A 16092-nucleotide genomic window follows, 5' to 3' on the forward strand; every position below is an offset into this window, starting at 1 on the left:
GTTGTCTTCGGGTTTGGCTTTCCTCAACAGACATGAGTCCTTAAAGTTCTCAACCACAGGATGGCTTGTGACCCTCAACTCTCACTTTATTCAGACAAGCAGCGAGCAATCCTAAGGGCCACTAAGGGTAGGCCTCCCACACAGCACCCTATTGCAGGTGGCTCCCGGTTCTCTTCGCTGGCTTGAATCCAAGTGTAATGATTGAATTATGAGCAGTATGCCAATACTCTGATTCTGATGTACTGCAATGTTAAACCTGCACTTTGTAAGTTTCCAATTAGCGGCCAGCTTCTAGTGACTTGAGTTGTAGCTGCAGTTATTGCTATATAATTATAGTTATTTACAGTTATAGCTATATACTGTCGTCTGAGATTTTCCCATGAGAGGGGGATAGTTAGAATTGAAACAATTTCTAAAGAAAAAACCCTGGATGGATGGACTCGTGGACAGGCGTGTTTATACTTGAGACACTTTCTATTTTTTGAGTTAATGGCTGCAATAGAAACATTAAATAGTACAGGTTTAACTTTATTGGTTTAGGTTAAATAAATTATTGAGTGCATTCATTAAGGATGGCTTTTTCATAGACGTAATGGAGATGTGTAGGATGGAACATATGTTTGCTTAAAACTGGAATCATAAAAGGGAACCTATTCAGGTGACCGGATAATTGAGTGGATAGGGAGTTTAATTTTGTCTGTAAGAACCCAGATGTCACACTCTACCCATTTCGTGTATCCTTGAGCAAGATCCTTAACCTGCTCTTAAACAACTTGATTCTGAATTCTTGCGGTTGCTCGTGAATAAAGTGACAGAATGTTAAACTGTTTGCACCCAAGTAGGATTGGTTGTTGTTGCTAATTAGAATGTTGGTGACAAAGTTGATTTCCATGCAGCATGCCGCATCTTTTGCCCTGTACTTTGGCAAGGACTAAGCTAAGTGCAGCCTTAAATCACCACATATGAGTAGAGAGTTTTTAGTGGCAGTGGCCAAAAGTCAAACTTCGCTAATTTTAGCGAACACAATTTATGTAGCGCCGACATTTGAAGGAATAATTGGCAAACCCTTGAATGTTCGACATTGACCTCGCTTGGAGGGTTAGGCCCTTCAAGCATTGGAAAGAAAATGCAGGTTGGAATTGGATGAGAAAATTAACATTCAAAGGTGATCTATTGATTATATGACGAGAGGAATGTGAACTTTATTTATCAGGCTTCCGCGCTCCACACTTCAGCTACTAATCCTATTTCAGAGAGGAGGGACCTTGTTTAAATCTTATTATGCTAGTGGGTAACTTTACACACACACACACACACACACACACACACACACACACACACACACACACACACACACATGCACACGCACACGCACACACACACAAAGGTGTTTTCTGTTTATTTTTCACTTTTGTTTTTCTAAGAATTACTGTTAATTATTATTTTTTCTACCTTTATCAAACCAATTAAAGCCCTTCAAAGACACTCGTATTAACTTCATCCACAGATACCATTATTTAAAATCCCAATTTAGACTTGAGGAGCAACACGTTTCAAGTAAAAGTTTTCAATAGAACACAAAAACGTTAATTATTTTTAAAGTGCCACTTTTTTTTAGCATAACAAAGTGGTACTTCACCCCTGAGGCAATTCAATTAAAAGAGTCATGGTCTGGGTTTAAATCTTCTACCTCAGCGAAATCTTAGTGAGTTAATCCTTGAAACATAATAAAACCGACTCGCCAAAATTTATTTCTACACACAAACCTAAGTAGGTACACATTTGTGCTCGAAGTGCTTCAAAGACACAGATATACGGAGACATAGAAAAAGGCTGTGATACGCTGGAATTTCATCTGAGGTGTTGGAGAGAAACATTTTTTTGCTAGAGTCTTGGGAGTCCTAATAAGAAGCAATTTGTCTCCACTCCCAGATGGTAGTCTTTGACAGAGCGGTATCATCTCTATCCAAACAGGCCAACTTCCCGGCCATTACCCCCTCCGTTCAGACGCTGCTTAGTCAGCTGTATGCGCTCTGCCAGAAATCAGTTGACCCAGACCCAGAAGAACTAGCTCTCCTCATTGAGCAGTTATTAGTTATTAAAGATACATTATTGAAGAAGAATCTCCCATAAGTCCGATATGGTTCTTATGCTCCTTTTTTATCATTTCTGTCAGGCTGAACAATTCAGAGTTATGGGCAAGATAACCAACTCAAGGATGATGCAAGAAACTTTATATTTTGATCTTGTAGGTTAGCAGTATTGCATTATGCCATCAAACTAATTCACATTGGTAAAAGAAAACCTCCAAGGATGCTGTAGTTTATTGAAAGGTAGTTTTCTTTACACCGATGGTCTGTAAGGCAAAAAAAAAGTTTTGCTAGGTACAGTACATCGGTACAATACAGTACAATGCATAACAGAGAGAGGGAAAGCTGTAAATGTTGCTAGAAATGTTCTTGTACCCAATACACATTAGGGAAGCTGGTGTCCTTGTTTGTGTACTCTGTTGCTCCCATTTCAGGGCTTTTACAAAAACAGCAAACATCTACTTCTATGCGCCGCCCCCCGCTGATTCAGACAGAAAATCCTTCGTAAGTAAAACAAATATTTGGTGCTCTGCTTGTGCCATGTTCTAATTCAAGTGTTCTGGTAAAGGAATGTATTCTTTGATATTGAAACAGTGGCCTTATGATGTTGTTAATAAGCCTTTGAGACTATAACATGGTTAAATTAATTTTATTTTAAGTATAGAAATTGCCCCATTGCAAACTTAACATCTCCTCACAGACTGAATCCTGGCACTGGCCGAATGTAAGCCCTCATCAAATACCAGCTACACGCAACAGCAAGGCTCTCCATGAGCTCCTCATACTATGTACTGAATGTATATGCAGAACTGGCAGCATTCTGCATTAGCAGCAACACAGTCAGAACCACTCTTGGTCGAGACAATGACCAATTAAGTTTCTGTTCACATTCCTTCATTGATTTTCCCCCCACCGTTTCTTGGGGAGCCTCCATCTGACCACTTTACACGTTTTGCATCAGTAAATGGGCAAGTATACCAGTCCATTACAATTAACATCCCATTATTACTAAAGCAAAAAAGGTTTGAGTACTTTTTTGGTGTCTACGTCCTGATATAAACGTACAAAGTTAAAACTTTTGTTTGGCAGATGCTTTTTTTGAAAGAGACTTGCAGTGAATTCAGATGCATTCATTAAGGGAGAGTTGGAGGCCGGTCATTATGCTCAAGGACAGCCTCTGAGTAGACTATTGGAACGGAGTTCAGAGACTTCCCACCTTCTAACACCAGCCTCATAAAAATACAGTAATTATGCACAAAAAATGGTTATTACATGGTTCATGTTTTTACATTCAGTTCAAGTCTTTGAAAACCCACAATATACTCTTTATATCCCGGCAGATACATACCACAGGTTTCACACTCTGTGATAGGGACCTGAAATCAATTATAATGATAACTTTAAAGAGATTCAAATAATGATCCATCATCTCATAACTTGATTGAGGAGAAATGTGTGTAGATGGAATTGACAGGAATGTCAAGTTTCCTGTGTCTTCTAGTTATGATTCTGTAAATGGAAACTATCCTCCATCTGCACAAACCTAACTTTAATGTAGTGTAGTAGACTGAGAGTAGTGTAGTGTAGTGTTCTGAGACTTTCACTGTCAGCAAAATCCCATGAAGATATTTTCTGTTGATACTCAAGGATATCTTCCTGTCTGGTTGTGGCTAGAATAGCAGTAACATACCAGTAATATACCTTTAATATTGAACAAGTGCATATCTTATATTATATATGTCAATATATTAAGTAAGTATGAAGTACTTGTAGTGGCATGGTACTTCATGCAAAGAATGAATGACTTTAACAGTTGACAACAGATGAAGATTCAATACAACTTTCTTTACCGTTATTTTGGGTTAGGGTTAGGGTTAGGGTTAGTCTCTGAACTAGGAGTTGTTATTTTTTCAAGACAGTTGTATAACAACCTGACCGCACATCTCCCCACCCTTACTTCCTAACCTTTAGTCGGCCTTATGCCAACCGGAGGGGCCTTGAACCTTATTGTAGGCTTTGCAGTTCCTCTGATCTTTGTTTTGCCTTAGGTAAAAGGGAGAAAGGAACTGAAAATGGAGATTCAGCAGCCCTTTAATTCCCCTTCCTTGTGGTTACAATCGTGGTAGGAATCTAAATGGAATCTTCCTTTTTTTGTATTATCCCCCAGAATCATTTTATTTTTCTTACAATGTATCCTCTCTTTGTGACAGTTGTGATAACACTTCTTCTTGGACTAGAAATGCCTCTTAACTTAACATGGTGGTTTGATTTGATCAGGCTGAACATCCGTGTTCACACGGCTTCAGCTCGTTTGTAAAGTTGAGAAAAGGCTTTTATGTTATTATTTCCTTTGCATTTCCCTGATGTGTCCGTTGTAAGGCCAAGCACGAAGCCTGGCCTTTAGGGCAGACAGGAGCCAGTCAACCTGTGTCTATTTGTTTGGTAAACATACCCTGTAGGGATGCTCTGGGGTTCACCTTCTTGGCCCTCGGATGTCTCCGCCTCACTCTCTCAATTAGCCCAGCAGCGCCTGGTGGAATTGTTGATGACCTGTCGAGGTTTTGCTGTCATGCTGTGTGTGTGTGTGTGTGTGTTTGTTTGTTTGTTTGTTAGTTTTTTGTTTGTTTGTTTTTTCGTTTGGTGTGTGTGTGTGTGTGTGTGTGTGTGTGTGTGTGTGTGTGTGTGTGTGTGTGTGTGTGTGTGTGGTGGAATGCATTTTAATTGAAACAGATGTCAATGTTTTATTGCGATCTTCAGGGGTCACACCATTTTCATCCAGAAGGGCTTTAGTGCTTATGAATAAAGTGAAAGTTTTTGTGGTAATCCATAAGCGGTAATCTATAAGCGTGTGTTTCCTTTTGCTCTAACTAGAATTTTGGACTGGGCCCTGATCATTGTATTTCATAGCATAATTGCACACAATTAGTAGTGCAACATAAGGGTCATTCTGAGACACACTTTGTATGGCATGTTTGTCCTCTGCACTGTTATGGCTAGTGCATGCGGGCTCCTCAAATATGTCAGAAGAGGGCTGCAAATGTGGACATATTTTCAGAAGAGAATTTGACATATGGGTGTGGTAGGACTGGTGAAAATCTTGACATTCCTTCCTATGCATTTTTCCCCCCTCAAATGCCCCCCTCCCCCCACTAGCCAGGGCTGTTTAATGTCTGAGCCAGCTACAGCTGCCCATACACAAGCTGGGGAGGTTAAATTATGCTGGGCAAGGCATGGGGAGGGAAAAAAACATAGAAAAATAAAGTAAAACAGAAAAACCTAGAATTTCAAACAGGCTGGTTCCCGCCCTGTTTTACATGGCCCCCAAACGGCAAAGGCAGGCAGAATTGCATGCTACCTCCTATGCGCCCATTCCAGCTTAATCACCCAGCAGGAAACCCTTTGAGAAATCACATATACTCTTGATTTTCTGGAAGGTGCTTTGCATCATCTGTCGGCCCATTTAGCCATCTGTCTATTCCTCTACCCAGCCCATCTCTGTTCAGCTCTCTAGGTAGCTGTCAACCGGGCCTGATTTTTCATGCTTTTTGAATGAGTTCCAACCGAAAGTGAATATGTCGAGGGCGCTAGAAGCACATTGAATTCTCTCTCTCACTCGCTCACTCTGTCTCTCTCTATCTGTCTCTCTCTATATGTCTGTCTATCTCTATCTCAGTCTCTCTATGTGTTTTATTCTATCAGCGTACGCAGCTTTTACATGGCCTTATTTCCCCTGCTCTCTATGGTTGAGCAAATCTCTGGCCAGGTCATCTGAAAGTGTCACATTTCAAGAAGGGAAGAATCACACAAACACACACACACACACATTTCTTGTGGGTATCTGATTTTAATGTGGAGTCAATAGACGTGAACATGATGTGTTGTCTTCTAGAGAACATAATGACAGGACTTGTTGAAAAGTCCAGTGCTTTTGTCCGAGAATGAGCAGGTCGGCTGAGTCAGGCTGAAACCAGACGGGGCGTTATGGCAGTCAGAGGGGTTATAGGGGCTTTCAGAAGTCACCTTTGGTATGTGCCTGGTGCTTCTGCAATAAACCCCTAACCTTGTTTTGAAAGAGTTGTGTTTTCCACAAACAAGGGCCACTCCCTCGGGTTAAAATAAGGTCAGTATGTGAGCAGGGAACTGTGCTTGCATACAAAAAACAATGTATACAACACAAACATAAATTAGTTTAAAAAGAAAGTTACAATACACACCACTTGAGAACAAACGTTGAACTAAAGAAAACTTGAGTAAAGATTTAGGGTTTTTAAGGTTGGATTCAAAAAACCTTGACAGATTGTGATGTCCTCAGTTCATCTTGGCAGACGTTTCCAGAATGTCAGGTATGGAGCGTTTCCTTGAGTACAACTTCTTGTTGAGTATGCAAAAAACGCTAAACCCACCATCATTCCTCCTCCGCCTCCTCCCCTCCTCCTCCTCCTCCTTCCCCTCCTACTTGCTGTGGTCCTGAGTGCATCACCATCTGGCCCACAGCTGAAAACTATTAGACCCTGCAGAAACGTCCTCCGCTCACTTTCCAACAAGACCCGTTTCACAAGGCAAGCGAGCAAGCCTTTCTCCCAGCAGAGCTATTTTTTGAAGTTTTTCTACCGTTTCCCCGGGTCATACAACTTTTATCGTAAGCAAGGATTTCTTCTAATCTGTGATATCAGAAGGTGCTTGGTGTTTTGTTTTTGTTTTCATCACGCGAGTATGAGTGAGGGGGAGAAGGAGCGAGAGAACGGCTGTTTCAACTTTGGGGCACCGTTGTTGTTCCAGCGGAGAGAGGGGTTTGTGGGGCTGAATGCGTGCGGAGGGATTGTTGCTCTGATGTCCGGTGGGCTGTGTGTGTCGAGTGTGCAGGATTCCAGAGGCTCCATTATGCCAGAGAAATGCAGGAAAACAAAAAGAATCATTGTTGCGTTCGCTGCACTGGGTTTTATGTTGCGGCCGGGTTGCACGTCTTTATCGCGTGTCAAAAGTTGGATACCTGTTTAGCACATATGGGTCGCATTAGACACGGCTTGACAGGCTGTTTATTTTTTAACAGGAGACGTGTACTTTCCCCAAACGTATTTCAGTGTTTAGTGATTATTCTCTTTGCACAGTGATTCCCTAATTCCATTCTTTTGCTGAGTTTTGGGATCAAGGGAAGACGTCCAAGTGTCAAAGTAGGTTCAACTTTGTTTACAGAAAGTTTGTTTCCAGAGTTAAATTCCAATTGATTGAGTCACTGAAGTATGCCAAATCTTGGGCACGGTTTTCTTTTTCTCTGTTTTTCCTGGACAGAGATACCAACTTTTCCATAACTTGCTTGTGAAGGAAGATAATGCATTTCCTAAATGTTAACTATGTACACAAGGCAAAATGTTTGGGCTTGTGACTGTTGTTTTCGGAGATATCCGAAAACAACAGTCACAAGGTAAAATTTACACAAGGCAAAATGTTTGGGCTTGTGACTGTTGTTTTCGGAGATATTTTCGACCTATGGTGATAGATGCCAGGTGCTGTATACATTTGGGTATTGGTTTTCATGGTTTATTTGCCATTGGCAGGAGCTCAAACACAAATCTGCCTGGTCATGTCATGCATCGGTACTTCAAATTTGCTGAAGTATTGGCATGTGTCCAATCTTAGTTGGATTCTTAAACCTGATAAAGTTTGTCCAGTGTGTTGTGGTGTCCCGGGGATAGATGGGCTGTGTGTCTACAGATGCTATCGCTAACATGAGGATACTGTAAACTATCTATGGTGCTTGGTTCATCCTTTCAGAGCTGTTTATACACACACACACACACACACACACACACACACACACACACACACACACACACACACACACACACACACACACACACACACATACACACATACACACATACACACATACATACACACATACACACACACTTACTAAACTACCCGTAGGAAGTCGCTACCTGACTTGGTACTTTAGGCTATAGATGGTAAACACAGACGGAGGGGGTGAGAGACTTTACAACCAAGTGTTAAAAGTACTGTGTCTGTGCATGTGCCTTTTAGTGCATTCGTGCACAATCACAAATTGGGGGTGGGGGAGCTGTGCTGCTCCCGGATGAATGCGGATGACTCTGTTGGCGGAGAGTTCTTAAATGGAGGCCAGAATGCCTGCAAAAATGTCAATCAAGATGAATGACATCACAGCGAGAAATCCAAGGTGTGTGACAGGCCCAGCTTTACATCGAGGCACAATGACTCCTTCACAATAAAAGCCTCCCCCCACGATAAAGGCACTCTATCAGCGGCTGGAGGCATCATCCCTGTGTGCTGATCGAAGAGAGGTCGCTACAGATAGAGGCATTTCTGTGTGTGTGTGTGCGTGTATGTGTTGAATATGTGTATGGTTTTGTGGGTGTGTCGGCACAAAGTGTTTCACTGTGTGTGAGTCTATATATGTATGAATAATTTCCTGATTAATACTTCTTAGGTTTTTCATGTATTTAAATATGTTAAATTGAATAAATCACTGACAGTGCTGCATTGTTCAGCCACTATTTGTAATACATTAGCATTTTATCTGAGCTTCTAGCAGCAGACTGGCCACTTTGGAATACTTGTCTGTCTGGTAACCGCACTATGAAACATGGATAACAACATGCTTATAATTACAGTGGGTGACGACCTTGAAACTAAGCAGAGCATATATTCTTTACGCTCACTTCATTCATTCCCACTCCATTCATTCTGTTGAAACCTACATCATTCAGTCTCTCATTTCTCCATTCATTGTATAGGTCAAACCCGGATAATGGCCTTTAAGCTAGCTTTACAGTGATCTTATGAATCAAGGGAAGTGGAACAAGACGCTGGATTTCATAGGAGTTAAGCCAGCCGGCCAGCTAAACATTACCAGTGTCATGATGAACTCAACCACACTGACCGGACTTCAACTTGGATCGATTGCACAAAGTGCACACTATAGCTTGGTTCATCTGATCATATTGCACAAACTGTGCATTGTACATTGGCCAATCAGATTTCATTGCCTAAGCCCTGAAACTGGCTGACGAATAGTAATGCTGCATTATCAGTTCTCTGAATGAGAAACAGCAGAAGTATGTATTTCTGTTTTCCCCTGTAGCTCAGTGATGCTGCCTAGCAGACTGTGGAATGGACTAATATTCACTCTGTAGCATTTAAGTCTTACACAGCCCTGCGGAAGCACACTGTAGCTCAGACAGATTGATATATTGATCCCGGGCCTTTGACTTGGATGTACGGGGCAATCTGCTATTCCGTTTTTTTCCCACATGGAGACGCATTTGTTGTTTCAAACGGTATACTTTGGCCCTTCTTTTGTTCATTATTGTTATCGCTTGGGATGTGATTGCAATCGCACATTATGTAATAGGGGCCAACAGAATTGGTAGGAAAGAAAGGTGTTTAGTGTAAAAAATGTTCTCAAACCCTTCCTGTAAAGGTTAAGGCCGTAGCCAACTAATCTGTTTGCCTCATCATCCCATACAAATAGGCTGAGACCCTTTATAACCTTCAGTGCTACTTCAGCGACCACTGAGGCGACATATCTTTATACACGCACGCACGCACGCACGCACACGCACACACACACTGCCTAACGTGGAGCCATTAGTCACCGCACAGTCTTTCACTGATAAACCTCTTTTGTGCGCAGAGTCACTTGCCAGGACCTCATGATTGGTGGGCATGTAGAGCACCTCATCCATTGACTACTCCTCCTCCTCTTCCTCCTGCACCACTGCCTGGTCCACGTCAAGCAAACACAAACACATTAAGGTTTTAAAGCCCATGCAGAGCATGGTGCCTCTTGGCACCCCACCCAACAGAGCTTTTAGACCTGGGGTTGTGCAGGCTTCGCTGGTTTGTGTTGTGGTTTGTGGTCCATTATGTTTGTAGCGTATGGAGGTTTCTTTGAATGGTTAAAACGGAGGACTGTCCGCAGGGAACGCAGTATAGAAATGCACTCGCCTCATCTATTTCTGTCTACAATATATTTATATATTCATTCCTTTGAGCCATTTTATTATTTGCAGTTATTTTTTTGTATACCTGAGATCCAATCCTTTTGTGCTGTGGCGAGGAAATAAAAGTTCTTTACAAACTGAGAATTATATAGGTTTTGATGCGGTTATATTCCGTTTTCAAGTTTACTCTGGAATTTGTCAAAGGGAATTGTATTCAATCCTGAATGAGGTAAAGGTGTCAGACTTGGTGCCACAGGTTAAAAGCATTCTGGCATGTTTTTCTTTTCCGTTCCTGTTAACCTATTTTACTGCAGCCCACCCCCACTCTTTACAGAGCTTTAGGTTTGATTTTAGTTCTAGCTATCATAGGATAGCATATAGCATATAAATGGGTCGACATCTGGAAGTTTGTCAGGCAATTCAGAAAAAGGCTCTACCACTTTGTGCTTGATCAATATGAAGTGGTGGTGTCTTGTTTTCAAACGCTGAATTTAACTAAATAATTCATGAATCTTCTTTTACTGAAACAGGGCTTATTTGGGGACAGGTAATCAACAAATTGAAAAAGTAATCTTTGAGGATGCAACTGCACTACTGGTGCAATACATTTACAAATATGCAAACATTACCGTATCTTTACCGTACACTATTTATTTATTTTAAAGTTTTTATTGGATGTGTTTATTTTCTGAAAATGTTTTATATACTTATAAAGTTTTCTCTTAATGACTACTCTACGAAGCCAAATAACACTTATTTTTTGTAGTTTATGAGACACAGCAAGTAAAACCTATTAGTATGACCCCCCAAAATCTCTAAGTAAACTGATGGGAGTTGAGCATAAACGCATGTATGGCAGATGGCGTGTTTTTTAGTGGTGTGCTTGATTTGACTGCTAGACACTTCATAAACATTACCTCACACTGGAAGGGTGGGGTGCTCATGCAAACTGAATCACTGTGTGTGTGTGTGCGTGTGCGTGTGCGTGTGTGTGAAGGGTGGAATGTACGTGTGTGTGTGTGTGGGGGGGGGGGGGGGGTAGTACTGTGTGTGTGTGTGTGTTTGAAGGGTGGAACGTACTTGTGTGTGTGTGTGTGTGTGTGGGGGGGTAGTACTGTGTGTGTGTGTGTGTGTGTGTAACGGGGGGTACAGTGTGTGTGTGGATGTTGGAAGGTTGGAATGTACTTGTGTGTGTGTGTGGGGTGGGGGTAGTACTGAGGGTGTGTGTTGGAAGGCTGGAACATAAGTGTGTGTGTGTGTGTGTGTGTGTGTGTGTGTGTGTGTGTGTGTGTGTGTGTGTGTGTGTGTGTGTGTGTGTGTGTGTGTGTGTGTGTGTGTGTGTGTGATGGAAGGGTGGGACGTTTAAGTGTCAAAGGCTGAGGTGGATTCCATTGTTGAATTTCATTTTCCTGCATTCCTTCCCAGGTGAGCCATCAGCACATCATCAAGAAGGACCACACCAAGGAACAGTTCCAATATGAACCGGGCATTCAACAGGAAAAAAGGTACATGCCGTTTCCTCCTCCTCCTCCTCCTCCTCCTCCTCCTCCTCCTCCTCCTCCTCCTCCTACTAATATGTAACCTGCTTATTTACACCAGGGTAGCATACTTACCATTATGCTTCATCTACCATTCTTCTTTTCCCACCAACTTGACAATGCAGAAGGCTGCGCTGGGTGATTGTACAATTGGTCTAGGATGACACATTGTCAGACACAAATGCCCCGTTTTCATTGGAGGGTCCATCCAAACTCATATCTGTTGTCGACACGAGTGCCCCTGAAAGACATGCTACAGTACTGCTTTGCCAGGACAGCCGAAAGGCAAACCTCATCTGAGCTGGTAGTGAGGGAGCTGTGGTGAATCCTTTTGTCTTAAACAGGCTTAACCATAGCCTTAAGCAATGCCTTCTACTACACTGCCCACAGTAATAAAAATACAATTCAGGTCCTTTTTCCGTCCCTGTGCATGTCTCTGGTTCTAGCTGAACTTGCGCTAATGGGATAGCAGCAATAGTTTAAACTAAATAACGACTCTTTATTCGTCCATTGCTTTTAATGGAATGGTTAGCTTCAACCAAACAGATGGAGCAGGAGCTTCACTGAACATGAGCATATACAGAGAGAATCCTAATAATGAGTATAATATTATAAGTATAACTTAACAATAATAGTACACGTATTGGTAGTCGTTGTAGTAAATATTGTAGTACAAATTCCATGTTGCATCATAGCAAACGTTGATGAGTTGATTACGTGTGTTTTGTTTAGCACTAGATCTGGGTAACAGTAGAGCTGACACACACACACACACACACACACACACACACACACACACACACACACACACACACACACACACACACACACACACACACACACACACACACACACACACACACACACACACACACACGCACACACTGTGTACTGGCACTTTCATTTACACAGCTGCAAGTAAACTGTTCAGAGTGCGATATTGAAACTTCAGCAATGTTTGCCCTTGGCTGTCAAAGCGTGTGTGTGTGAATATGATGGGTTTTTTGTGTGAGTGTGTGTGTGTGTGTGTGTGTGTGTGTGTGGATGTCAAAGAATATTTGTGTGGTCACATACGTTCTCCTACACGAACGTATGGAACAGCTTGTGCACGCAGGGCGCTTACCGCTGATTGGCTAATCTAGCTCAATATACTTTCTCAACTGGCGTCCAGCAAGGTATGAGTAAAAGTCCTACAGAGGACTACGGTTTACAGTACAGCCTGATGGTGGCTCTGCCAGCTGTCTCCCCCTACCAGCGGCATCAATCAGCCTGGGATATCACTCGGGGGAGGGGTAGTCCATAACCCAGGTGGCGCTCAGCGATTTAATGACATTAGGCTGTCGTGATTCACTCCGGTGTCCTCGGTGGTGGCGCCTGTGTTTTTTAGGAGCTGCTGATCACGAGGAGGACACGACGGCGTGCATCTTTTCGGTTTAGAGGCAGGGAGTGTGTAGTGGCGGCGCCGCCAGGTGTTTCACTCCTGGCGCAGGCGACAGGACGTTCCACACGTGTGACTGCACGATGGAGCATGAATCTTATCCCCCTCCGGTAGCCGGGGGGATATTCATCCGGCAGGGACCCATGGATTTATTTCCCCACAGACAAGACCTTCTCTGTAATATAAACAGACAAACCCCGACCCTATTTGCCATTCTCTTTACTGTGTTGTTTAGCGGACGCTTTTTATTCAGTGCGATTTACAGAGAAGGTTGTCTTTGAGGAGCAGCTAGGGGTGAGTCATCTGTCTCAAGGAGCCCCTCGGACAATGGAGGGCAGTGCTGTACCTTTTAGTACAGTATTTGTTACATTTTCTCAAAAAACAGAACTAACGCTTTATCAACATGAACTCCATTCTCACACTCATGGTTCATGTATTTAAAATTTGTTCAACATAGGACGAACAAAATAACAATGAAGTCAGCAGGAATACAATATAAAAGAAACAAGATGGAAGAGAATACAGTGACATGAAAGTCAAAAGTCAGCTGGGAGTCATACATCTCGGCCACTACGCACTACTCACTATCCACACTATCCATGTGCGTGCCTTTAACTGACTTGAAGCCACATTGGACTGGTGGTATTGCTTGTGTGTTGTGAGTCCTTTGGGCGCATGAGAAAAAGGCACTGGGCACATTTTCAAACAATTCTGGTCATTGTTCTCATATTTTGCTACATTGACTAAAGTGTTTTTTTTGTAATTGTGGTTAGTGAGGTCCCCCCTTCACTGTAAAGCGTCTTTGAGTGTCTAGAAAAGCGCTATATAAATTCAATCCATTACTATTATTAGTTGATATATACAAGATATTGCATCAAAAGGGGCAATTGAATAAACTGCTAAACCCTTTGATGTTTTTCTTTTATTCTGAGCTGCAGAAACCTGATATCTTGCGGTCCAACTGCTAAAAAAAGCTTCATGTCCCCAATTGCAAATTATAAACCTTTAATCAGCAGTGCCTCTGGCATAGGCACTCTCGACGCGTATATGAATACAATAGAGCCTAAAATGTATCTCTCTCACCACAGAGCAGCAAACCTTCTTTGTAATCTGGTTGCGAAAACACAGTTATGATGCATCTGTATCGCTTTGACACAACGAGCACAGACTGAATACGCCGGCCTCCGGCTGTGTGATTGTGACTTTTCCTGTCCAAGCATGTTATTTCCACACCGAAATGTATGCCAAGATTGGAACACCTCCCTGAGTTTAGTTTTTTTTCTTTTCATCTGGTTGGTTTCAGCCTCATTATTGAATAATAAATCAGCGTGGGTTGTCTGGCAATGCTCTCAGATAGCACATTTACTCATTTTATCACCGTGGCGAGAGTTGTAGGTTTGGGTTGCCCGTGGCAACTATATTTGGAGCATTTTTCTCTACGGTTGGCATTCCACCTAATCCCATGAACACCAGGGTGTGTTGGTTGGCAAGGGTCACAGTGGAAACCCACCCACTGTTAGAAAACAGCAGTAGGATCACTATCTTTCTAAAACACAGCAACATGTTGGCGACAGGAACTGGCCCGCTGGCATGAACTTTTAAATGTTAATAACCCTCCCCCCAGTACATCATATTAGCTGGCTAGGACGGGGTAGAGGTTTGGGACTGTTGTTCCTTTTTCGTTCTTAATTGTTTGGCTAGGAGGGTAAAAGTTGCCTGCAATAAAAAAATGTATGCCTGATTTACCTCCCTGCTTGTCCTGGTGTCTGTCTTTCCACAACTTGAATTGATTATCTTTGGTGAGTCTTTGCTCTACACAGACACTACAAAGCATAGTTCTAATAATACATGCTGCCTTTGTTTATATTACTTATAATAAGTATCTAATTTATACCATGTCAGAGGCATTCAATGCCAAAACTTGAATTTAACGAAGCAAGTAGTTATTCAAACAAGAGACACAAACTAAAGCATGACACTATAACAGCAGCCCTGGCAAGGACAAAAAGACTACCGGATATGCTGAGTATTCAACATTGGTAATCAATCATTAAGATTGCATCAACAGAAGGCATCCACATAGAAAATTAGTTGCAGAGGTTAATTTGGCTTTTTAATTTGCTCTTAGCTATCTTTGCTGACCATTTCAACTCACTGAACAAACCCCACACCAGGTGTGTTCAATGTTAAATGAACCCCGAAATATTACCATTAAATAGCTATATCTGTACAGTTTGATCGTTCCTCATTCAATATTGCCAGTGAATTAGGCATTTTTATGTGTATATATTTAAAACATTCACTGTAAAAAGAAACGCCAAGACGAGTTGCTTGATAAACTCGGTCTTATACCTACCTCTTTCTAAAGCTTTCATGTCAAATTCACAACTTCTTAATGAATGTATCCTCCATAAAAAACTATGAATATACAGCATGGAATTATACTGATACCCAAATCCATCAGCTGCCATACAAAAATAATGCTCTGGTCATTCTCGGCAGAGAGGAGACGCTCTTCATAAAAACTTTTTTAGTTTCCTTTTTCTTTTAAATATAGTGATTAATTTGAATTGAATCTCTAAGGGGCCAATGCTAAACAACTTTGTCTCTGGAAAATGGGAATCTGTATAGCATTCAAGCCCAAGTGCTGGTGGCACAGTGCTAGCAGTGGTTCAGTGTTCATAGTCTTCCCTCTCTTGAGCAGCCCCCCCGTTGGTTTCAGTGTGTCTATCCGCGGGGCCAGCCAGACGCACCTAAGTTAGGAGGTCTGCTTGAGACCCGGCCGAACTGCGAGATGGAGGAGCATGCGTGGCCAATGAATCCCCAACGCGAGCCACTGATTGAACATCGTAGGGAACCAGACCGCCGCCTGCCCACGACGGTCGATCCCTACAAGACGAATAAATGAGAAGGCGGACGATTGACTTCTTTTTCTTAGAAATATGGCAGCACTCAGTGATTCTTAAAAAGGGATGTTCTGAAGTCTGCACAGCTCTCGGGAAGTCATCTTCTGAAGAGCTTTTTTTCAATATACATAAATGTGT

The 16092-nt window shown here is 42.2% G+C and overlaps 1 protein-coding gene across 4 annotated transcripts in view; it reads left to right on the forward strand.

Annotated features, from left to right (window-relative positions):
* The window catches only part of gulp1a (GULP PTB domain containing engulfment adaptor 1a), a 59120-nt gene that overhangs the window by 28254 nt on the left and 14774 nt on the right, over positions 1-16092 (forward strand). For 2 of the 4 annotated variants that reach the window (XM_079731337.1, XM_079731334.1), the window contains exon 3: positions 11498-11577. In XM_079731337.1, coding sequence (XP_079587463.1) covers positions 11550-11577 — 28 coding nt within the window. In that variant the 5' untranslated portion in view covers positions 11498-11549. Of the gene's footprint in view, positions 1-6638; positions 6730-7155; positions 7262-11497; positions 11578-16092 lie in introns of those variants that run through there. The other 2 variants (XM_079731335.1, XM_079731336.1) reach the window with 2 other exon arrangements.

The sequence above is a fragment of the Pollachius pollachius genome, assembly GCF_949987615.1.
Source record: "Pollachius pollachius genome assembly, chromosome: 3".
NCBI classification, from domain to species: Eukaryota; Metazoa; Chordata; class Actinopteri; order Gadiformes; family Gadidae; genus Pollachius; species Pollachius pollachius.